The 25,455-nt window shown below is 38.2% G+C and overlaps 1 protein-coding gene across 6 annotated transcripts; it reads left to right on the top strand.

The window, feature by feature from the left end:
• The first annotated feature begins 1,642 nt into the window (after nucleotides 1-1,642).
• On the top strand, nucleotides 1,643-6,982 carry LOC110627360. 6 transcript variants are annotated; one of them, XR_006348079.1, is made up of 10 exons: nucleotides 1,643-1,989; nucleotides 3,056-3,196; nucleotides 3,397-3,492; nucleotides 3,583-3,709; nucleotides 4,395-4,504; nucleotides 4,806-4,886; nucleotides 5,581-5,663; nucleotides 5,822-6,052; nucleotides 6,380-6,485; nucleotides 6,605-6,982. XR_006348079.1 is itself a non-coding variant. In XM_021773639.2 (9 exons), the coding sequence occupies exons 1-8, from the start codon at nucleotides 1,678-1,680 to the stop codon at nucleotides 6,039-6,041; spliced, it is 1,170 nt and encodes a 389-aa protein (XP_021629331.1). In that variant the 5' UTR covers nucleotides 1,643-1,677; the 3' UTR covers nucleotides 6,042-6,052; nucleotides 6,380-6,982. The 6 variants fall into 6 exon arrangements, 2 of the variants coding, with proteins under 2 accessions (XP_021629331.1, XP_043805069.1); XR_002489878.2 differs by having other exon boundaries at nucleotides 5,822-6,097; XR_002489877.2 differs by having other exon boundaries at nucleotides 5,822-6,097; nucleotides 6,380-6,982.
• The last annotated feature ends 18,473 nt before the right edge of the window (nucleotides 6,983-25,455 follow it).

Below are 25,455 nucleotides of genomic sequence, written 5' to 3'. Positions count from 1 at the left end.
TATTACCTTGCAATCAAGAATCAAGCGGCCAATTTAATCAAAACAACAAAGTAATAATGAAATCAAACATGAAATTATATGAATATTGAACAAACCAAAGACAAACAGTTTATGTTCAGATCTCACAATCCATAAAACAACTTAAGTTTCAATCAATCTTCAACTAGAATAAAAGGTTTCAGCCACTCATGGCTGAACGAAAATAAGAAAACAAAAAAAAGAAAGAGGATGAAGAACCGATTGGAGCTTGGAGAATCCTTCCTTGCGCGCCGGCCAAACTTGAAGAATGGGAAGTTGTGTTTTTTTGGTCGGCCACTTAAGGGGCCCTTATATAGGAATTTAGGTGCTTGCCCTAGGTCTTCAAGTTGCTGTCCACGTGATTCTTGAGCAGCTGCCCATGTGCATGTGTCTCCATGCCACCTATGCACATGTGAAGAGTGAGGCGTGTGGCTTGGTCCTTATGTGCAAAGTGTGGGGCTGCCCTTCTCTTACTTGCTGTCCAAGTGTCTCTTGGCTGCCCATATGCTTTCAAAAGGCTGCCTAAGAATTAAGTTGCTACCCTTCACACATTCTTTGCCGCCCATGCACAAATAAGGAAGTGGAGCCTCTCTTTGCCATTTAAATTTTGAATGTGCAAAGCATGAGGAGGCAAGCATGTGATTTTTGGATTTAGCTCCCTTAATAAGCTGGATTTTGAAATTCAAAATTTGAATGTGACTCTTGGAGATTTGAATTTCAAAATACTTTCCTTATTTGACTCTTTATTTATAGCAACTTGAGATTTGACTTCTTGAATAAGGAAAATGCTACTTGGAGATTTGAAATTTGAATTTCAAATTGCTTTGGCTAAATGTTCTTTCCTTATTTGCCACTTTCCTTATTTAGCTTTACTTGATTTCAACTTGGCAGGCTTGCTCTCCTTTGCTCCATTTAAGGCAGTTTTAGGGGTATTTTCTCTAAATTCCACTTTCACACCATTTTCTGCAAAATAATATCAAAAGCACTAAATTAAGCAGAAAACATGCAAATTATCATCAATAATATCAAGATAAAAAGGACTAAATTATGCTCTATCAGTCGAGTTTGGTTTAAGTATGGGTCTCTAGGGTTGGACTTTAATAAGGTCTCTTATATGTTGAGTCCTGAAGGCTTTATTTATTCGTATCTTCTAGGCTTGGACCTCATCTTTAATCAACTAACTTATCTTCTGATAAAAAAGTTTAAGGAAGAGGTAAGTTGTCATTGCAATGGCCATATTAGTAACAAAATTTGTGCTCACTTGCTTTTTATAGCATGGACACATGTTGACTCTAAAACTTATGAAAGTAGGAGTTCAAGTATCTAATAGACTATTAATTGAGGCATGTAATTGGTAAAACTTAAATACTATAAGTGACTTATTATATATTTGAATAATATATTTATATCTCATTTGATCTCTATATATTTTACATTGACTAACAAAAAATAAGAGTTAATGGAAGGATTAAATGGTTAACATACTCAAATAAGATGTGTCAATTAATTGAATTTTAAAAAATGGGGGACCATTAATTGATATTGACAAAGTTTAGGGACTAAATAATAATTTACCCAACATTTTTTATTTGAAGAAACGCCCTGTATTGCTCAGCAAGACCAACACAATACCGGCGGAAAAACCCCAACTAAAACACCATGTTGTCTGCCACTAGAGCCTTCACTTTAAAATTCTCTCTTCCATCTTTCGCATTCTCCACCAAAACCTGCATGGAATCTCCACCCAGAAGCCCTAAAGCCAACATTTTTAATTCTTCTTGTCGTTCTCCTTCAAGGAAAGCTGACGCCAAAGACACAGGCTATGCATCTATAACGTTGCAGGAATGGCAGGGTTGGGGCACTACATCGCCTGTACCAGCTAAGGTTTTGGAAGTTGTTGAGGATTTCAAGCTTTTGGAGAAAGCCAATGATGCCCAGATGACTTTTGGTGGAAGCGGGGGCAAACTTCAGGTAATTTAGTCAAAGAACTATATTTGGTTTCAGAGAAAATGAGGGAAATGAAAGTGAAGTGATTTGAATTCTGTGTTTCATGTGTTATCTTGTTTGATGCCTTTCAGAAACTTAATTTTAGCGGGAGAAGCTAAATTTCATGTATAAGTTAGATTAGTTCCTAAATAACCGAAGGATGTCTACAAGGTAGGAAGAAAAACTCCTAAAATGTTAGCCCTGAATATATTTCTCATTTGTGTTTTTTTCTTCTGCCTTTTCTGGTAAACTGAAAGGAAAGTAGATATCAGAGATTTAAATTTTGAAAGAAATTTCAGATATTAACATTTTCAAATGCATTTTTTTGTTCATTTTAAAATTTCCTGGAGCAGTGTACTAGAAAGCATCCAAATGTTTCTGTTACATGCTAAATTGCAAGGAGGGACTAGGATCCGACATCAAATAGGGGGAGATTTATATGGATTTGGGCTCTTCAGCCTCAATAACTAGCTTTTGGGGTGTGGTTTTGCTAAGTAATATCAGTTTCTCAGTTTCTTTCTTTCTTTCTTTCTTTCTTTTGTAATCCTTAGCAATTTATTACTTGTTAAAGGACCTTCTTATGAAACAAATGCAGAGGAATTACCTCCTAACCCTTACTTATGGACTTGCTGGTATTGTGCTCTTTTTCATAACATGGCTTCAAACTCCAATGAGCTTGCATATTACCATTGAATAGTTGCTAGATTCTATGGGTTCATCTTTGTGTTTGTTATATGCTTCCGTTTTGTGTCTCTCGGTTTTCTTCTCACCATTTCTTTTTCAATTTGTATTTGGATTTCTCTTATGAGTTGAAAGAAGAATTTAATGGAAGAGGAGGAAAAAGAAACATTCAATGAAAATAAGGTCTCCTCTGCATAAAATAGAAAGAAAAGGAAAATAAATTTGAACACAGTAAAGGATTCCAATTTTTGGACAGTTGAGTTTGCTGGTGAACCATTTTTCTATTAGTGGTACTCTATTTCAACCGGATATGATCCTGAGCCAGAATGTTTCTCATTTGTTCCTTTTTGTCTTTTGTGATGGATCTCAGGGTGAATTTAAAATTCAAGAGGACAAGAAACACAGAGCAACATATGAGGCTTTAGGTGATTCTGAAAAAAAGATTCAGTTCTTTTCAGCACGGCAAATAGCTTGTCGTGTGCTTGGAAGTAGAGATTATCTTTGCCAGAAGGTATAAGTATCATGATTGCTCATAAGTGGTTTGGTTGGGAGGGGCTGGGGGATGGAGATTTGACATTTTTCTTTTCCTCTACTAATTAGTAGGTTTGTAGATAAGATAATAATTTATTTTCATTTTCTTTCTCCCTTTCCACTTTGTAGGTTTTTTTATTTGATAATATTCCTTTTAATTGACATCCTATTTATTTGCAGTGCTGGCTGCCTCTGGAAGAAGATTGCATGTGTTCAAAAGTCAAACACTCCTCTCTATGGCCTGGTGTACGTTTCTGGTTGTATATGCATCCAAAGGTTAGATTGTTTTAGATTGTATTGATATTGTCTCACATGTTATGTCTCCTGAATCATTTAATGTAAGTTTTTAGCATTAACCTTTGGCAGGATTTTCTACGACAAAACAACACTGGAAAATTGTTGTGGCAAGTGTTTGGAGTTCAATCAGCTACTTTATGCTTGTTTGGTATTCCTGAGCATGAAGAAATCATGTGGAATGCATTCAAGCTTGCAGGTATTTTCAATATACTGGCATGCCATACACTTGAGGATGCAACAAACCTATCTGCCTGCTCTATATTATCGCTACATGGTTATTTATGATTGCTTGCATTAAAAAACATATATATATGAGAGTGTTGTTATTTTATAATATTCTTCACTTCACAAGAGAATGTACTCTATAAGATGGTTTAAAACATGTTTAATATGGTAATAGCAAACACAATATATTCCAGGTATAGGGGAATTGTCGTGCTTGTCTATGTTGAACCATGATGCTTGTGCTTGTGTCTATAGATTATAGCTTTTGATCTCCTTGTTTTTCCCTATTATTGCTGTTTTTGAGCTTCATTCCTTAAATGGATGTCTAATATTTTACCAATTTTTGTGTGTGCACATAGTCATAGTGAAACGGATAGTTGCTCTATTTTGTTTTTGTACCTATTCATTTTCTGATTAAACTTAATAGTTAACCATGTTCTGAACCAGGCTAGTTTTGCTTAAGGCTTGGTTGAGTTTAGTATTGTTAACCATGTGCTGGAAATTTTTTTTGGGCTTCTACTTCTTATTCTTAGTTAAGATGGTGTTGTAAGGTTATCCTTTATTTTGAGCACAAGGATGCTATTCTCATATTCTTTAAATTCCACAATTTGATATTAGGAGCCACCTTTTTTTCATTGTGTTGTATGCCATTGCAGGAAAGGACAAGGTTTGGTGCCTTTATCCCAACAAAAATGCAGTTACAATGTCAGTTTACGATGCTTTTGGTCAAGGATTTTCAGCTGATTTGGAACACTCCCCCACTGTGGTACTCTTTCCTACAGGATTATTACATGCTTATTATACTGGAATTGTTGTATTTACTGGAAATGCTTACATCAGCATTAGCACCTTATATCTTGTTCAGTTGATTTTTTCTTGTGGTGCATTATATGCAAAGAAAAAGAGCAGCTATCTATGATGAGTGCTGGTTAAATGTAGAAATTAGGCATACATTGATAACAGTTGCCTTCAAGTCTGATATGGACTGTCCATTTTCTCAGTTCGAAATGTCATCTTTTCTTTCAGTTCAACTGGGTGGTAATTCTCATGTTGATTCTGCTTCTCAGAAAAATGAAGACAAAACCTTGAATTTTGTTTTGATTGATGGCACATGGAGTAACTCTGCTGCAATGTTTAGGCGATTAAAGGTAATGCTAGGAAGTATCTCTTTATTCACTATTTAGCAACTTTAATTCCCAGGCTAGACATGTGTAAGCAAAAATTTTAGTAAGTCCATCTGCTATTGGTGATGTTGATAGTGGGAACTAAGTTCGTACATGCTTCGTTCCTGTAATGGCATAGCTTTCCTTTGAGTAGAAAAAGGAAAAGGGGAACAAAATGAAATAATAGATGAGTCTGATGATTCTGTGTCATCTCTTTTTGATGTGAGAAATGCAATTATTTTCTTCACTGTCCCTACATGGTCAGAACGAAACCTTTGTTTTCATAATTCTACCAAGGACTGAGGAAAGGTTGGTCATTAAATTTTTTTTTTTTGTCAAGGTGTTTGTTTGTGTTTTTTTTTTTTTTTAATTTTTTTTTTAAATCATACATCTCTCTCTCATCAAGTCATCAGGTTAGTTCCCTATCTATGTGCATAAAGAACATTTACTGGAATCCCCTGGAGCTCTATGGAAAATTTGGAAATCTGCCCCTAACATTTACCCTTCCTGATAGACAGGAATGCAAAAGTTGTTAGATATTCTTGAAGTGCACTACAAAATTGCAGTATGTAAACTTAGACGAATGAATCTTAAAATTTGGATTTCAAAGTTTGTTAACCTAGTTTCTTTGTCTGTGAGCTATTTGAGACTTATATGCATGCAAGTATCATACGTGCAGGAGCAAACAAAGTCAGTTTGGGGAGAGGAGGACCTTCCTTGCATTTCCCTGGTTACAGGTGCATCTACTATGCACAAACTTCGGTAAGATTTATAACATAGTGAAAACCTGCGTGAAGCAGCTTCCATTTTATCCCATCTGTAATCCCACCTCAGCTTATCCTTAATTTGCTCTTCCACATTTTAAATCCATTTGCTCATTTTAAACTTACTGGTATCTGTCACTGGTATTATGGGGACAGGCCTCAGCCATCATGGGATCGTACCTGTACGGCAGCAGCAGCTATTGGACTCCTCTCTGAACTGCAATGTCTTCCAGGGTTCAATTCCTGCGGATTGGATAAACAGGTGGAAGCATTAGAGGACGCCTTAGTTGTTTTATTAGAAGCCCTAACAGCTCGACGTCTTAGGATGGGCAGGTCGATAACCCGTAAAGTGAGACACATCAGCAATATCTGTTAAGGACAAGCTAGGTATCGTATTCTTTAGAGTTGAGACAAAGTGTCCAAATTACAGAGGTTTGTGCTGTGAAATCATTTATCTTTTCATATACTTTCTTCTAGTAACTTCTTCCCTTATTGACTGTTTAAAAATGAAATATCCAAGTAGCAAAGCCACATGATTAGTGGATAACATGCAAATGCTATATAAGCTGATGAATCTTATTTAAAAAAACCAAATTCAGCTTGTTTTGGTTTCTGTTCATTTTTTTTTTCTCTTTTTCCTTATTGCTTTCTCTCCAATACACTTGAGCATTATATCCAACGTAAACATTAACATATTTCTTTTTTCAATTACAGGTTCCCAAATTTTGCTTCAGTATGATGCTAATTTTAACCGGGTGTGATTTTTACTCTAATGATGCGTCACATGGTAGTTCTGCAATGATGTGGCTTATACTTTCATGTAGGTTCATTTTGGAATAGTTCTTCACATTTTCGCTTATATTTCGGGAAAAAAAAGCTGATTTTTGTTGTGCAACTGCTGCTAGTATTATAAATCTGAGAAAACATCTCTCTCACCAGCTGAAAGAAATCTTTAAGTTGGATACATTTGCAGTCCTGAGAAGAGAACGGTTGACATCTCAATTGCCAATGACCAAAAGCAGCTGGTAGGATACAAATACAAAATAGTTTCATATTCTATCTTTTAGATTTGAATGTTGATTCAGTTTACTTAGATCTTTACATCCCATATTTCAGCAATTTTGATTCATTAAACATCATTACAGCCTGAATTTCCCTGTTTTCATAGTAAAAAAAAAAAAAAATCAGGATGCTGACTTCATGATCAAGAGCAATCCTTTAAGCCATCGGGCACGCAGGCATATTATTGTTTTTGCCAGTTGATGCAAATTGTACCCTACATTCTATCAATAAGCTAACAAGATTACCATTTCTTCATTATTTTTGTTCGAAGATTGGTCTTCGTTGATGATTTCTGTATGTTAATTTTTAAGTTGGTCGACCGTAATGCTTTTAGCAACAGTGAACTCCCATTTGATTTGGAATCTTGGATTTAGTTGAGCTGCAATCCATTAAGTTGCAAGTATTAAAAGCGTCTATTTTTGCTTTATATTCAAGGTGAAAAAGAAACATTTGAGTAAAAATAAAAAGAATAAATTAACAGAATTTTAAACATGAAAAAGGATGTCGTTGTTTAAAGAATTGCTTTGCTCAAAAGGGGCAGCTGACAATTTGTGGACTTCTAAATTTACTCTTCCCGTCCTAAATAACCCTCAACATGCATAATATCATTAAACAAGTCTTCAATACTTTAATAGAAAAAAAAAGAGAAAAAAAGTGAACCCGATTAACCCGTGTTGGTTGCAGAGGAAATGCTCATTGGATCCTATCTCAAACAAGGAACTCAGGTTTGATCTTCAGAGAAGACACTGTCGAGAGGGCAACTGGTGAATCCTGAAAACTGTCTTCCACGAATCATATAAAATGGATACGGGAGGATGCTTATTAAAGAGTTTTTTTTTTTTTTTTTTTTTAAGTGAAATTAGTAGTAAAAAATTAAGAATATATTTAATCTAAATTTGATATTTTATGTGGTAGTTCTCAGCAAGGGATGAATTGGGTTTAAAAAAATAATAATAATAAACACAAAGAACAAAATTTCTTCTAAAATAATTTTCTATTAATACTCAATTATCACGATATACACGAAGTAATCACAATAAATATTAAAGCAATAAAGAAAATATAATAAAATTAAAGAAAGTATAGTTAGAGAAAATTACAAACAAGATTTATAGAGATTTTATCATTTGTCATTTACAACCTCTTCTTAAGGGTTGTGAAGAGTTTTTTTAAATTTATTATCTCTTCGTTTGGTACAATTGATTTTATAAAAAAAGAATTTAAATAAATTTTTTTAAATTGATTTTATAAAAAGAGAATTTAAATAAATTTTTTAAAAATCATTCATGATTTCATATTCGGATGAATATGTTTTAAGTTAAAAATAATTTGAATTTATTTATTTTAAATAAAAAAATTACAAAGAAAAAAAAATCAATTTAATTAAATTTTTACGAAATTATTGATTTCAAACGGAGAGCATGTTTTTTTCAAGGCGAAATTCAAATCTTTTAGGCTGGGTAAACAATCCTTGCAAATTCAATCACTTGAAATTTACACAATCTTTGCAAATTTTCTTCTCTCTATCAAATACATTTCCACCGAAACTCTAGCCAAAAAACCTAATGAAATCTAGCCAAAATTCCAGTTTCGAAACCCACAAAAATTCCCAACACAATCTCTGTCTCAAGAAAGATAAGAGTAAAAGAAGGAAAGAATTCAAGGACATAGAATATCTAAAGGTAGGAGTTATGTTTTTTTACCTTAAAAGCAAGTATTTATAGATTCCAAACTCTTAGAGAGATGGTTTTAGAGTGATGATTTCTTTCTCAAAAGCTTGATTTTAGAGTGATGGTTTCTAAAGTTCTGTCACGAGCAAAAATTAATTGAGAAAATTTAAAGTACAAAAGTCATTACCATGCAAAGAACAAACAACCCTAAGAGTTACCTGCATCTTCTTGATGCTCCTCACATATCCTTCAAGCCATGGCCGTTTCCTGTTATTTTCATTATCTTCTCATGAGTCTTGAAATTCATTTCCTTTGATTTCCCTTCTATGCTCAAGCCCGGATGCCAATGGAACAAAACAAAACATTTAACATTTATTTCTGCAATCACACAAATACTATTATAATCATTAGTATCATTCACAAAATATTTTTTAGCATCAAAACTTTGGAGTGAATCACTTTGATTCGCTAAAAACCACTTAGGTTGAATACTAAGATAATAAATTTAATAATTATTAATTTATAGATGTAATTACAAAAAAAAAAAAACTGATTTTTTTCTAATATTTACAATTGCATCTTTTCTTTTCTTTTTTAATCAATTAACCCCATATATTTTTTTGTGGTACCATTTATATTCTAACATCAGCTTTCCGTTAAATAACTAATATAATAATTATGTGACTGTTAAAGTCAAAGCCTATAATCCCTAAAATATATTGGTAATGAAACTGATATTGAACTGATTAGACTCCGTATGAAGTTTTAACTAATAATGTTTGGGTAAAACAATATAATAGAAACGAGAGGTTAAAAACAAAATAATCTTATTGAAATTATTGAAAAATTGAAAAGTGGGTTTCAAATAGCCTTCGGCCAAGGAAATGCTATTTATAATAAAAAAAATTTTAATATGTAAAATTATAAAAATATCTAAAAAAATAATTAAAATATAAAATTGACCCTTAAATGGTAGAATTTTCGCTTCGAATTTTGTGACATGTCTCTAGCCCTTGTCAGACTTTTGAAAGTCATACGTCTGAAATTTTTCTTTTTAAAAAGTTACCGTAGATCTCCATCGGACGTCGACAGCAAAAGTTAGTCTCGGTTTAAATTTGTCGTAAACTCTAAAATTAATTACTTCGTATTAGAAACAAATACATAAAATAATTCGTAACTATTCATAATTATTTTAAAATGTACATTCTGAACTATTGGTGACTATTTTAAAGTGTCGTTCAAAAGTTACACATGAAATTCATAGGCAATTTTCGTATCAATTGTTTCATTAGTCATTTAATGGGAAAGGTGACACTGAGATTTAAATGATACCATAAGAAAAATATAGTGTTTAATTGGTAAAAAAAAAATAAGGTGGAATTGCAAAAATGTAAGAAGCATATTTTTTTTTTAGTGATTACCTTTAATTTATATATGTATATTGAGATAGTGTGAAAATTTATATTTAAATGTTTGTATCTATAATGTATATAAAGGTATAAAAGGGAAATATGAGATTTCTATAAATACCCATAATTATATTTAATAATTACTATTTATCTACTCATTTGATTGGTTAGAAAATAATATAGATATTTATTAATATTTAAAAATCTTTAACTTAATTATTATATAGAATCCTCTATAGATTGAAATCGGTTAAAGGATTCTTTAAGTACTTAAATTCAATTAAATAAAAATTTTGGTTATGACCAAAAAATAAAATTTTGTTAAAAATAAATAAATTCATTTTTTAAAAATAGGATAAAATTAGGATTATGTCGTCAGTAATAGAATTTAGTGACAATATATTTTTCACAAATATGTATAAATTAGTCACTAATAACTTGTACTGTAAATAATTTATTGCTGATACTATAACAAATTAACTCAATAAAAAAATTTATAAAAATATAGAAAACATATAAAAGAAAACTTTTACTTTAATTATATTAAAAAACATATTTTCAATTTAAAAACTAAAGGGACGGTAGAAATGAACACTGCAAGTTTTATAATGGTTCGACTTAATTAAACTGCATTCACTCTTTCAAAGTTTTCATTTAAGTTTTTTTTTCACTATTGATTTTTCTTTTTATCTGGACAAAGAGTCGATCCTTTACAATCTCCACACTTTTTCCAAGGTTTTTACAATTTTTTACAAGTGTATCACTCACACTCAACGATGGATAATAATAAGATGAACTATTTTTTTAATTAATGATCAATTGCAACTCTTTCAATTTTGATTACATTTAGCTGAATTTTTAACTTAATTATTTATTCCACCATTTTAATTGCATATTTTATTTCTTTTTAGTTTATTTTTAAAATCAACCTCTCAAATAGCAATTTTTCTCTTCCCTCTTTCTGCTTTAAACAATTATTCTTTTTCTAACTTGTCATAAGATTAAACAATTTCAAGATCTCTGTAGGATCGACACTCATTTATATTATCTACAAAATCTTTTAATTAAAGAAAAAGGAAAATTAGTTTTAATTGATGGATTCGATGCTCGTCAGGGACTCATTCGATTTTCTCTCCTTCAATATGGCACGATATACTCTTCAAATCAAGGAGTTCTCTCCTTAGAAGAAACATATTAAAAGAAAGATTCCTTATTCAAAGTAAAGAAGATTTTCTATTCCCAAAAGACTTTACTAGAGTAGATTACCTATTTGAACCCATCTTTGTGGACAGCCACATCATCCATCCTTCATCTTCAATTCTCTCTTCTCTTTTTTATTTTCTTTCAAAGCTATGAATGGCAAAACTCTTTATTTTTAGTTGAAGTTAGGTTGAAATTTCATTTTATTCATGAATTGTAAAATCTAAACATAATTGTTCATCTTTTATTCTTTTAATATTTATGCAATTTTAGTTCTTAATATTATTATTGTTTTGTTATTTGATCAATAGGATCCATTATTCATATTTTCAAAGTGATATATCATTAGTTTAAATGCTTAAAGTCTGTAATTGTTTAAATTATTCAACAAGTAATAATTAGTGTAACTTACTAAGAAATTACATGATCTAACTTGAATTCACCACGCGGTTTGATTTGTTAGTTAGAATTGGATCTCTTTAATTCTTAAGACAGTTGATAAATTAAAATCCCAAAAACGTTCTTTTGGACGATTTGTTGATTAGGGTTAATTAGCAAATATTTTCTAATTAATTTATACCTAAAGAGAGATTGATTATGTAGAGTGTCTTTCATAACTAGAACTAATTTATTGGAATGAATAAAGATATTTTAGTTTATATGGTCAATTCTCAAAACTAAAATGGATCATAAACTTCAACTAGAGTTTGTTTACATTTATTTATTTCTCTTTTGATTATTCACTTTCTTTAATTATCTTGTTTTTATTTTAGTAGCTCTCATTATCAAAACCCTCCCATTTTATCTTCATTGTTTATATTTCTAGTCATTGTTTGAAAATTTTTAGTGTCAATTCCCTATGAATTCGATCTTATTCACCCTATACGCAATTCATATTTATTTATTTTAGATAGGTTATTTTTTGTGGTTTCAACACTCATCACACATACAATTGATTTTATTGCCCTTCCTATGAGTTTTCATAACAGTATTGCAGTAAATAACCTGGCAAATAAGCATGTGGACTTTTTCAAATAGGTACAACAATGCCTTACGGAAGCCAATGACAAGTATTGATGAGTTGCAAAACTCACAACTTTTCCTTATTTAAATTCTATAATTTTGCTATGATTTTGGTATAAATATTTATTTTTATTTAGAATTTAATTTTGGATAGATTTTTTGAGCGAAAGTTGAGAAAAAGAATGAAAAGAGGCTGAATTGAAGAATTCTTGCACTGAAAGGTTGCAACATTGGCCAAACCTGTAGCCCAAGGCGATGGAAAGTTTCAGAAAGCGCCACTGATCAAGCATAATTTAGCCACATTTTTATGATCTTTATTATTGTTTATTTACACATTATTTAGCTTAATTTATGGTTTTTACCTTGTTTTTACAGAAAAGGAAGAAATTGGAAAAATGGAGAAAAAGTGCAGAAAATGACAGAAAAGTGATTGGGTCAGTGATTTGCCCAAATCACTGCCCAAATCAAGCTGAAGCAGAAACCTGGAGGCAACAGGCAGAAGTGATTGGGTCAGTGATTTGCCCAAATCACTCGTAGAAACTGGTCAAATCACTCGCAGAAACTGCCCAGATCACTAGCAGAGATAGCACAGACTTGCAGAAAGTGATTGGACCAGTGATTTGCCCAAATCACTGCCCCGATCACAATGACAGCAGAAAATACAGCAGAGCGGGAAATTGTTCAGGAAACCGAATTTTGAGTTTTCAGAAGTCCAAATCCAACTCAATCACTACCAAAACAATTCCAAGAGCCACGAAAGAGTTTCTCACTTAAGGAATTCCAGTTGCAATTAAATTCAACATCAAAGGAGGAATCACAAGCCAAATTAAAAAGGGATTTCAAAACCCTAGAAGGATGGAATTCTTCAGCTATAAAAGAGCAACCTCCAAACCAGCAAGGGGCATCATCTTCTGATCATCTCTCAGCTTCAGAAACTCTCTAGAAACGCAGCAATCTCTTCTTTCTTTTTTTCTTTTGTGATTTTGTCCACCATGAGTGGCTAAACACTTTCCTTTCTAGTTGAAGTTGGAAAATTCAGATTTGTGATGAATTGGGAGATTTAAATCTCCATTGTTAAACTTCTATTTATTTTCAATATTTATGCAATTTGATCTTTTTATAATTGTTGCTTTGCTTTTAGAATCAATTTAGGCCTATTGCTTTTAATTGCTTGAGTAACAATTGTTTGAATAATTTAAGTCCGTAATTGCTTATATTATTTGAACACAAATTTAATCAAGTTGCATGATCTAAACTTGACCACGCGGTTGGCAAGGTTAGAATTAGGTTTCTCTAAGTCTTAATGCAGTTAACAGTTGTTCGATGCCAAAGGCCCCAAGGACGTTTCTTGGCAACTTGTTAACTAGTGTTTGATTAGCGAACGTTTCCTAATCAAACTAGAACTAAGGAGGAATTTGGATTGTGAGAAGCGTCTTCCACATCCTAAACTAATTTATTGAGATAAATAGGAGTATTAAAGAATCAATGATCAATTCTAAACAATCTAAAATAGATCCATACTTCAACTAGAAGCTTTTCTCTTATTGATTTACTCATCTTTAAATTATTTGCTTTCTATTGTTAATTAGCTTTAGTACATCTTCAAAACAAAACCCCCCTCTTTTTATTTATTTGTTATTTATTTGTCCAAGTCATTATTAGGAAAGTCCGTAGTGTCAATTCCCTGTGGTTCGACCCTATTGCCACTATCTGCAAATTTATTTGTTGATTATCATAGGTTTATTTTTGACGGCTTTGACAACCTCAGCAGATTTTGCAATCTAAGCAAGGATAAGATAAGCTTCAAGTTGGATCAAACACAATCAAATTAGGATAGGAATAAGATAGGAGTAGTAGAGTTTATTTTAAATTATTAAAGTTTATCTTTTTGTACTATATAAAGACTCCTAGAATTAAACCTACGCATCATATTTTTCTTCTCTCCCTCCTCTCCTCTCTTGCCGATGGCCCCTCTCTTCTTCTTCATCTTCTTCTTTTCTTTTTCTTCTTCTTTCCTTCTTAATTTTTTTTATTATGGCCCTTAGAGACTAAACAATTATTTTCAGTTGAAAGTTAATTTAAATTGAGGTTTTATTCAAGTTGTGAGGTTATATGTTTCAATTCTTTTCATCTTATTTCTATTTTCTGTTAATTTCTAAATTCGACAAACACCACCTCTGTAACGACTCGAAAACCGGACCGCTATCGGCGCTAGGATCCAGATCGGCTTAAGGCTGCTGGGACCCGTAGCAAGCTTGACATATAACCTGTGAACCTGTCAAATCCCATACATGATCATACATGCTCAAAAACCTATAAACTTTTTCTTTCCAAAAACCAAGCTCAACCTGTATATACTCATAACATAACATAACCCACACGCTGGAGCTCTCATCAAATGCTCCAATGGGGTGACTCAACATGCATACATTAAGCTTGGTTGAACATAAACATCATAAAAACATTCTATAGATCATGTATCAAAGGGATAACCATACACATAGGGTCAAGCACAATCTCTAATCCTCAATATCATTATTACATATCATGACTACATAAGACATTACATTACAATTTCATCATGTCCACAACTTCTAACTATTACATGAAATCAGACTTTACTCCTGCCGACCTCCTGGTCTACCCTGTACCTGCAAACCTGGGGGATAAGGGGAAAAGGGATGAGCTACAAGAGCCCAGTGAGCAGAATAATATAACATTCAATTTATTTTTCATGCTTTCATGAAATGCAACATATCACAAACAATTCACATCAAGGATGAACTTGTCACCAGTAGCCCACTACTGAATCCAATAGTGCTAGAGGCATAGTGCAGGCCACATCTGGTCTGTAATACCCGGCTAGATTCCGGCATCGGAATCCCTACCTTCCGGTGGAATCTCCGTTGGAATATGGAATTCTGAAGATGCTAGAGGCTTCTAGAGGGGTAAAATGTGTTTTCTAAAAATATTTTCAAATGATTTTAAGGGTTTTAATTGAAAGAAAATTGAGTTTTGAAAAAAAAAGACCAAGGAGGCATTTGCCAGGTTCGGCAGCCGAAAGTGAAGTTCGGCCGCCGAACATGGAAAGGCTTCGGGAGCGCCTTTGGCCTCCGAAAGTCTTGTTTGAACGAGCCAAGGTTCGGTCACCGAAAGTCAAGTTCGGCCGCCGAACTTGCATGAGTTTAGGGGGCACGTTAGGCCGCCGAAGGTCTTCGACCAGGCCACCTATAAAAGGCCCTCAAATCGGAAATGGGCGAGTTTTCTCCCCATTCTCGAGCTCAGGTGAGTTTTTGTCCTTCCTTGGCTGTTTTCATGTTTTTTCTTCATCTCCTTCATGTTTTCATGAGTTCCATGGTTATTTTGAAGAGTCTTAACGCTTTGATCGAAGTTTTGGGAGCTTGGAGCTTTTGGAGCTTGGATTCTCCACACCTCCGAGTTAGGGATCACACCACCCTCGATCTTCAAGAGGTAAGTGTAGATCTTTGCTTCCCTAGTGTTTTTATGAAGTTTTATGAAGGTTTTGATGGTTGAGTATGGGTAGATATGCATGTTTAGGTTTATGTGGGTTTTATGCCCAATGTATGTTATGTGATGTTTGTGTTGAGGAGTTTATGTTAGTTTATGCTCCTTTATGCTTGTGGGAGTGAGTATGCATGATTGGGAAAGAGTGTGCGAGGATTTGGGTTGTTTTGATGGTTTTGGCCTATGTGGGTCATAAGCTATCTATGTATGTTTTGATGATGGTTTTGGAGTTTAATCTAGTTGTTTAAGCTCCTTTGTGCATGGTTCAAGGTTTATGCATGTTTTGGTAAGGTTGGGGTGTTTGGAAGGTTTGGGAGGCTTGAATGCATGAGAAGCTGAGTTCTGCCCTTCTGGGAAGAACTCAGGTTCGGCTGTCGAAGGTAGTTTCGGCCGCCGAACCTGTCTTTGGATGCATGGATTGGCCGCCTAACCTTGCCCCCGAAAGCTGAGTTTTGGCTTGAAAGCAGACTTTCGGCCGCCGAAGGAAGGATTCGACCGCCGAAAGTGCCTGACTTTCGTCTCTGGAGTGGGACTTTCGGCCGCCGAATGTGCCGCCGAAAGTGCCCGAGTTTCGTCTCTGGAGGAAGGGTTCGGCCGCCGAAGGTGCCGCCGAAAGTGCCCTGTCCAGCCTTTTCATGGTTGTTTTCTATGCATGTTTTAGTGATGTTTAAGGGGGTTTTTGGGGAGTTGTTTATGAGTTGTTTAGAGTATGTTTGGCACCTCATTCGAGTCCACCTGTGTAGGATCGGACCCGAGGGACCGAGGAGGCCAGTAGTGCTAGCAGTTGCAGAGTCAGTCAGCGTCTGCCAGGAGGTGAGTAGAACTAACTTAATATTTTATTTTAAGAAAAATCAAATGCCTAAAGCATGTTCATGCATCATGATTACATGTAATAGGATTGATTGCACTAGTTTCACGAATGTGGCGCATTGCATTATTTGATGTTGATTTAGGAGGTTTGGACCAAGGCGACTTCAATAGCCCATATCTGTCATTGAGTCTTGGGTAAGTCCTTTGAGAGCCGGATAAGTACATATAGGAAAGTCCCTATGAGCTCTCTGTGGACTCGGTACCCTGTCATGTATGTGAAAGTCCTGTGTGAGCTCCTTTGGGGGAGCCGGGCACCGACAGAGGGATTTTTGAGGTCATGTCCGATCCTTGAGAGTAAAGGATGCTAGCAAAGAAAGGAACTCTCAAAAACAGTCCGTGGGGAATATTTATCTGCATGAACCCCGAGACGGACAAGATACAGTTATGTGATTTCTTTGTAATATGACGCATTTCATGAGAGCATGTAATTAATGAACTATTTTCTATGTTTCTACTCACTGGGCTTTTTAGCTCACCCCTCTCCCCTAACCCCAGTGTTGCAGGTTTGAGGTTGATCGGGAAGACGTCAAGGGTAATAAGGCTTTGCTTTTGTAATAGTATTAGATTAGTGTTTTAGTGTGGACATGTATTGTAAATTGAGATAATGATTTGTAAGAAAATGTAATGTAATATGGCTTGATGAGGACCCTAGAGGAGGTCTTATGTTTGTGGTTTGATGCATGCACAGGTTAGGTTCTAGTTCTTTGGATGTGTCTCCGGCTTGATGTATGTTATGTTGACCCAGCTAGAGTTTTGATGAGGGCTCTAGTAGGGGGGTTTCTTTATGTTTTCAGTTATGTCGCATACAGGTCAGGCTCGGTATATACATCAGATGTTTAAGTTTTTATGTTAAAGTTTTGATCATGTATGGGATTTGACCAGGTGATAGGAGGTATGTTTGGCTTGCTACGGGTCCCGGCGGCCTTAAGCCGATCTGGATCCTAGCGCCGGTGGCGGTTCGGGCCGTTACAGAGGCGTATCGGTTTCCGGGCTGTTACAGAGATGGTATCAGAGCTTTGGGCCTCGAGAGTACGGTGTGTTGCACATCGGAAAGAGGTTGGTTTAGAGGTCATAGAAGGGCAAGCACAATAGGCAAAAAATCATGTCCACTAGGATAGGATGTTGAGTCCTGTCTTGATTGATGATGTGTAATGCCATGAGTTTATGCATGTGCATTAATGTTATGTATGATATGCTATGTATGCATGTATGTTGCAGGTTCATGTGTTTTCATATGAACCGTATGATGCTAATGATTGATTGATTGCTTGTGTGTTGTTCTTCAGAGGAGCTAGAATGCGAGGTGCTCGTCGATCTGTGGAATCGACTGGAGTTCCATCTGAAAGGGAAGGTATGGACACCTTTCCTCCTGCTCTGCCAAGAGCGCAGTCGTGGGGAGTCAGCAGATGGGGAACATCAAGGGACCCTGGAAGGTCTTTTGATGTAAGCAGAGAAGGAATGGCTCTAAGGAGGATGTCAGCTAGTATGAGGGAAGTAGAGTTGGAGGTTCAGAGAATGGATGTCAGTTTGGGAATCAGAGTGCCAGAAGAAGGCATGGGAGATTCTCAGGAGGACGCTCAGACTCAGGATTCCAGGATCTCAGGTTCAGGAGGGATTGATCCCTCCACTCTAAGTACTGCTGCCTCAAGAGATAAAAGGTGGGGAAACACCACTAAGAAGGGGAACAGAGGCCTGAGAAGGTCAAAGAAGAGCAAGTTTTGGAATCGTTTGAAGGCTAGTCTGGGTTTTGGTGGTTCGAGCTCTGGCTCCAGCAGTTCGAGATGCTTGAGGTGTGGAAGGCCGCACAAAGGAGTCTGTTGGATTGGGACGACAGCATGTTTCAGGTGCGGACAGGAGGGGCACATAGCACGTGAGTGTCCCACTGCGTCCTGGATGGCTCAATCCCAGTGGACAACTTCAGGTAGAGCGGCTCAGCCAGTAGCTCCAACCGTGGTTCAGGTTAGTGGTCGAGGCAAAGGAAGAGGGTCAGCCTTTTCTTCTGAAGGTTCCCGTGGAGAAGGTCCGTCAGCTCTAGCTCGGATCTTCACCCAAGCTCAGCAGGAGGCAGACACATCGAACATGGTGGTGTCAGGTACGCTCACTTTTGAAAGTTCTGATGTGTATGTTTTTGTGAACCCTAGTGTTTTTCTCTTTCTTTAGTTGCTCTAGGAGCCGTCGAGAGGTTGAGTTGATAGCTTCTGGGCTAGAGTGTTCTCTTTGGTCAGTGGAACCGCGTGTGATCCATCTGGGGCAGAGTCAGTCTGCCGGTTCAGTTCTGTGACAGTTGAGGGTAGATGCCTTCCACCCGACTTTGAGGTCCTAGACTTGACTGTCTGGACGTCAGTTTAGGGTTGGATTGGGTTTTTCTGCTCGTGGTGCTATCTTGGTCTGCAGAGACAAGGTAGTCAAGTCCAGAGGACAGGATGGGTCAGAGGTAGTCTTCTGAGGGAACACAGTAGGGATGCCTAGAGGTTTGATGTCAGCCTGTCAGGTTCGTAGGGTGCGTAGGAGGGGTTGTCAGAGGGTTCTAGCTCTTGTTTGAGAGTTTAGCCGTCAGGTCAGAGAACCAGCCTCAGTGTTAGTTGTTAGAGAGAGTTCTTAGTTGTTTTCCCAGGCTAGTTGTCAGGTTTACCACCTGTCAGAGAGTTAGAGTTTGGAGTAGGAATGGTGTCTGGAACCAGAACCATTTCTTTCCTTCCCTACAAGATGGCCCCTGCGTAGAGAGAGGTAGTAGTCAGAGTAGAGGCGAGACTTGGTAGACAGGGGTTTTATCCGACCTAGTACCTCACCCTAGACTGTTCCAGTGTGGTGGTGGGAAAAGAAGGATGAATCCTTGAGACTTTGTAACGACTGTAAGCAGTTGACCAAAGTCACTACCAAGGGCAGGTATTCCCATGCAGGATGGATGATCTATTGGGACAGCTAGTAGGAGCTGTTTGTTTTCCAAGATAGGTCTGAAATCTGGGTACTACCTGTGAGAGTTAGAGTTAGTTTTGGGTGAGCAGTGAGAAGGAGCCGCTTGGTAAAGGTGAAGATGAGAAGAGAAGAGAGGAGTAAGGAGCAGAGTAGCGCAGCAGAAGCGTGTTGAGTCTCAGGAGAAGGTCAGGTATTGTTAAGGTATGTTTGAAAGACCGGGAGTTCTTACTCCAGCAGTACCTGTGTCTCTCTTTTAGGAGAGAGGTTATTAGGTTTGCTTGCTTGTTTGCTTGCATGTTTTGAGAATGCCTGTTTGTTTGTGGAACATTCGGGGACGAATGTTCTTAAAGGGGGGAAGAATGTAATACCCGGCTAGATTCCGGCATCGGAATCCCTACCTTCCGGCGGAATCTCCGTTGGAATATGGAATTCTGAAGATGCCAGAGGCTTCTAGAGGGGTAAAATGTGTTTTCTAAAAATATTTTCAAATGATTTTAAGGGTTTTAATTGAAAGAAAATTGAGTTTTGAAAAGAAAAGACCAAGGAGGCATTTGCCAGGTTCGGCAGCCGAAAGTGAAGTTCGGCCGCCGAACATGGAAAGTCTTCGGGAGCGCCTTTGGCCTCCGAAAGTCTTGTTTGAATGAGCCAAGGTTCGGCCGCCGAAAGTCAAGTTCGGCCGCCGAACTTGCATGAGTTTAGGGGGCACGTTAGGCCGCCGAAGGTCTTCGACCAGGCCACCTATAAAAGGCCCTCAGATCGGAAATGGGCGAGTTTTCTCTCCATTCTCGAGCTCAGGTGAGTTTTTGTCCTTCCTTGGCTGTTTTCATGTTTTTTCTTCATCTCCTTCATGTTTTCATGAGTTCCATGGTTATTTTGAAGAGTCTTAACGCTTTGATCGAAGTTTTGGGAGCTTGGAGCTTTTGGAGCTTGGATTCTCCACACCTCCGAGTTAGGGATCACACCACCCTCGATCTTCAAGAGGTAAGTGTAGATCTTTGCTTCCCTAGTGTTTTTATGAAGTTTTATGAAGGTTTTGATGGTTGAGTATGGGTAGATATGCATGTTTAGGTTTATGTGGGTTTTATGCCCAATGTATGTTATGTGATGTTTGTGTTGAGGAGTTTATGTTAGTTTATGCTCCTTTATGCTTGTGGGAGTGAGTATGCATGATTGGGAAAGAGTGTGTGAGGATTTGGGTTGTTTTGATGGTTTTGGCCTATGTGGGTCATAAGCTATCTATGTATGTTTTGATGATGGTTTTGGAGTTTAATCTAGTTGTTTAAGCTCCTTTGTGCATGGTTCAAGGTTTATGCATGTTTTGGTAAGGTTGGGGTGTTTGGAAGGTTTGGGAGGCTTGAATGCATGAGAAGCTGAGTTCTGCCCTTCTGGGAAGAACTCAGGTTCGGCTGCCGAAGGTAGTTTCGGCCGCCGAACCTGTCTTTGGATGCATGGATTGGCCGCCTAACCTTGCCCCCGAAAGCTGAGTTTTGGCTTGAAAGCAGACTTTCGGCCGCCGAAGGAAGGATTCGGCCGCCGAAAGTGCCTGACTTTCGTCTCTGGAGTGGGACTTTCGGCCGCCGAATGTGCCGCCGAAAGTGCCCGAGTTTCGTCTCTGGAGGAAGGGTTCGGCCGCCGAAGGTGCCGTCGAAAGTGCCCTGTCCAGCCTTTTCATGGTTGTTTTCTATGCATGTTTTAGTGATGTTTAAGGGGGTTTTTGGGGAGTTGTTTATGAGTTGTTTAGAGTATGTTTGGCACCTCATTCGAGTCCACCTGTGTAGGATCGGACCCGAGGGACCGAGGAGGCCAGTAGTGCTAGCAGTTGCAGAGTCAGTCAGCGTCTGCCAGGAGGTGAGTAGAACTAACTTAATCTTTTATTTTAAGAAAAATCAAATGCCTAAAGCATGTTCATGCATCATGATTACATGTAATAGGATTGATTGCACTAGTTTCACGAATGTGGCACATTGCATTATTTGATGTTGATTCAGGAGGTTTGGACCAAGGCGACTTCAATAGCCCATATCTGTCATTGAGTCTTGGGTAAGTCCTTTGAGAGCCGGATAAGTACATATAGGAAAGTCCCTGTGAGCTCTCTGTGGACTCGGTACCCTGTCATGTATGTGAAAGTCCTGTGTGAGCTCCTTTGGGGGAGCCGGGCACCGACAGAGGGATTTTTGAGGTCATGTCCGATCCTTGAGAGTAAAGGATGCTAGCAAAGAAAGGAACTCTCAAAAACAGTCCGTGGGGAATATTTATCTGCATGAACCCCGAGACGGACAAGATACAGTTATGTGATTTCTTTGTGATATGACGCATTTCATGAGAGCATGTAATTAATGAACTGTTTTCTATGTTTCTACTCACTGGGCTTTTTAGCTCACCCCTCTCCCCTAACCCCAGTGTTGCAGGTTTGAGGTTGATCGGGAAGACGTCAAGGGTAATAATGCTTTGCTTTTGTAATAGTATTAGATTAGTGTTTTAGTGTGGACATGTATTGTAAATTGAGATAATGATTTGTAAGAAAATGTAATGTAAAGTATAGTAGAGTTATGTTTATGGATTAGTATTGTGCTTGGCCCTGAGACTTGGTTAGTCCCTGTTTAATACATGATGTATGCAATGTTTTAGATGTTGAGTTGTTTGAACTAATCTGGTGGCATGTGTTGTTTACCACGCTATGGCTTGATGAGGACCCTAGAGGAGGTCTTATGTTTGTGGTTTGATGCATGCACAGGTTAGGTTCTAGTTCTTTGGATGTGTCTCCGGCTTGATGTATGTTATGTTGACCCAGCTAGAGTTTTGATGAGGGCTCTAGTAGGGGGGTTTCTTTATGTTTTCAGTTATGTCGCATACAGGTCAGGCTCGGTATATACATCAGATGTTTAAGTTTTTATGTTAAAGTTTTGATCATGTATGGGATTTGACCAGGTGATAGGAGGTATGTTTGGCTTGCTACGGGTCCCGGCGGCCTTAAGCCGATCTGGATCCTAGCGCCGGTGGCGGTTCGGGCCGTTACAGAGGGGTATCGATTTTCGGGCTGTTACATGGTCTTTCTCTTATACATAACATATCATAACATATCCAATCATGCCGGGGGCATAGTGCAGGCCACTTCCCGTCTTTCTCTTACATAGTGCCAGGGGCGTAGTGCAGGCCACATCTGGTCTTTCCACATCATATCATAACGTAGTGCGTCTAAAGGATCATCCAACATTCATCCACATCAACAACATATTATGCAATGCAACATATTCGTGATTTCTAATGCAAACAACCTAAAATATCACATGGCATCCGTGATGCATGATTCATGCCAAGATTTTCATTTATTAAAAGATAAGAGTTTATTCTACTCACCTCAGCTAGCTCTAACAACGACTGAGGCAGCTAACTCACTGCTGGGGTCCTCGGTTCCTCGGGTCCGAACCTACACAGGTGGACTCAAATGAGGGACCAAACATACTAGAACATGACTCTAAAATATCCCCCAAAAACCCCTTAAAATACCTCAAAACATCCATGGAAAGCATGTAAAGGAAGGCTGAACAGGGCACTTTCGGCGGCAGGTTCGGCGGCCGAAAGTCCCTCCAGAGCCGAAAGTCAGGCAGGTTCGGTGGCACCTTCGGCGGCCGAAACTCCCAGACAGAGACGAAACTCATGCATGTTCGGCGGCACTTTCGGCGGCCGAAACTGCCCTCCAGAGACGAAAGTCCTCTTTCGGGGGCAGGCTTCGGCAGCCGAAGGCTGCTTTCACAAGCGGGTTCTGTGGCCGAAAGTTCCTTCGGCGGCCGAACCTGAGTTTCTCCAAAGTGGCAGAAACTTAGCTCCAACATGCACAAATGCCTCCCAAACCTTTCAATCATGCAAAAACCTATTCTACAACACTCCCAATCATACACAATCAAGCACACAAGTTCATAGGGGTCTCAAACTAGCCTAAACCCCAACTACAACACATCAAACATACCCACATTGCTCATAAACACACATTAAACCCATAAACTCAAAACAACCTAAACATGCATTTCTACTCCATAAACTTGCATAAAACTTGTTTAAAACATATAGTGAGCTCAAGATCGGCCCTTACCTCTTGAAGATCGAGAGGAAAACGACCCTAGCTCGGAGATGGGAGAGATTGAGCTTCTTGAACCTCAAAGCTCCAAAACTTGCTTTATACTCGAAAATCTTCAAAACAAAGTGAAAACTCGTGAAAATCGTGAAAGATTTGAAGGAAGAAACTCAAGATCGGCGAGGGATGGCGGAGAGCTCACCTTGGCCGACAATGGGGAGAAAAGCTCGCCCATTTTGGCTAAGGGACCCCTTTATAGGTGGCTAGCCAGGCCACATTCGGGAGCCGAACGTGCCTCCGCATGCATGCCATGTTCGGCGGCCGAACATAAGGTTCGGCGGCCGAACCTGGACTTCCCTCACTTATGCCTTCGGGGGGTCCAGGTTCGGCGGCCGAACCTGGACTTCCCTCACTTATGCCTTCGGGGGCCTAAAGCACTCCCGAAGCGCATGCATGTTCGGCGGCCGAACCTGGGTCTTCCTCCAAGATCATTTTCATGCAAAAACTCATTTTCCTTCTAGCTTAAAAACATAAAATACCTTAAAACATTTTATAAAAACATGATTTTACCCTTCTAGAGGTCTCCGACACCCGAGATTCCATCGGACGGTAGGAATTCCGATATCGGAGTCTAGCCGGGTATTACATTCTCCCCCCCTTAAGAACATTCGTCCCTGAATGTTCCTCAACTAGCACCTGTAAAGCATACAACATGACATACACATAACATACATACAAAGCACATAAAACTTACTTTAGAAAAGATAGGGATATTGCTGGAGCATGGACTCCCGTGTCTCCCAGGTACACTCCTCAATATTGTGGTGATTCCAAAGGACTTTCACCATCGGGATTTCCTTGTTCCTTAGCTTTCTGATCTGAGTGTCTAGGATCCGTACCGGCTGCTCAACATAGGTGAGATCCTCTTGGATCTCCACATCAGGCTCACTAAGAACCTTGCCCGGATCTGACACGAACTTTCTCAACATAGAAACATGAAAAACCGGATGGATTCTCTCTATTGAAGCGAGTAAGTCTAACTTGTACGATACATTCCCAATCTTTTGCAAGATTTCAAAGGGGTCCGATGTACCGCGGAGCTAGCTTACCTTTCTTCCCGAACCGAATCACCCCTTTCATTGGAGACACCTTGAGCAATACCAAATCCCCCTCCTGAAACTCTACTTGTCTTCTGCGGATATCTGCATAACTCTTCTGTCTGCTTGCAGCAGTCTTGATTCTTTCTCTGATTATGGGTACCACCCTGCTGGTGATCTCTACCAGCTCAGGCCCTGCCAAGGCCTTCTCTCCAACTTCCTCCCAGCAAACAGGTGACCTGCACTTCCTTCCATATAAAGCTTCATATGGAGCCATCCCGATGCTAGCATGATGGCTGTTATTGTAGGCAAACTCCACCAAGGGTAGATGCTGCCTCCAAGAACCGCCAAAATCTAGCACACACATTCTGAGCATATCCTCTATCGTCTGGATGGTCCTCTCTGATTGTCCGTCCGTCTGTGGATGGAAGGCAGTACTGAAATCCAACCTGGTACCCATGGCATTCTGCAGACTCCGCCAAAACCTGAAGGTGAACTAGGGTCCTCTATCGGACACTATTGAAACAGGAACCCCATGTAGCCTGACGATCTCATCAACATACACCTGCGCCAACTTGTCCACAGAATAGCCACTCCTGACAGGGATGAAGTGAGCAGATTTGGTGAGTCTGTCCACAATCACCCATATGGAGTCTAATCTGTTGGACGTCGCCGGTAACCCCACTACGAAGTCCATAGCTATATTCTCCCATTTCCACTCTGGGATAGGTAGCGGGTTAAGCATTCCAGCCAGCTTCTGATGTTCCAGCTTCACCCTCTGACACACTTCGCAGGCTGACACAAACTGTGCCACTTCTCTCTTCATAGCTGGCCACCAATAAACCTTCTTCAGATCTTGATACATCTTGGTGGCTCCGGGGTGAACGCTGTATCTTGCATTATGAGCCTCTCTCATAATGTCTCCCTTTAGCCCTATGTCATCTGG

Source organism: Manihot esculenta, chromosome 12 (genome assembly GCF_001659605.2).
Source record: "Manihot esculenta cultivar AM560-2 chromosome 12, M.esculenta_v8, whole genome shotgun sequence".
Lineage (NCBI taxonomy): Eukaryota > Viridiplantae > Streptophyta > Magnoliopsida > Malpighiales > Euphorbiaceae > Manihot > Manihot esculenta.
The sequence above is the reverse complement of the archived record's forward strand: the minus strand, read 5'-3'. Positions and strand labels throughout refer to the sequence as shown.

Bases quoted from the DNA above. Each gene is read 5' to 3' on its own strand.
- LOC110627360 (XM_021773639.2), top strand. From the start codon at position 1,678: ATGTTGTCTGCCACTAGAGCCTTCACTTTAAAATTCTCTCTTCCATCT. The intron at 3,493-3,582 runs GTTAGATTGTTT...AACCTTTGGCAG, and splicing joins GGTTGTATATGCATCCAAAG to GATTTTCTACGACAAAACAA. The intron at 4,887-5,580 runs GTAATGCTAGGA...TCATACGTGCAG, and splicing joins CAATGTTTAGGCGATTAAAG to GAGCAAACAAAGTCAGTTTG.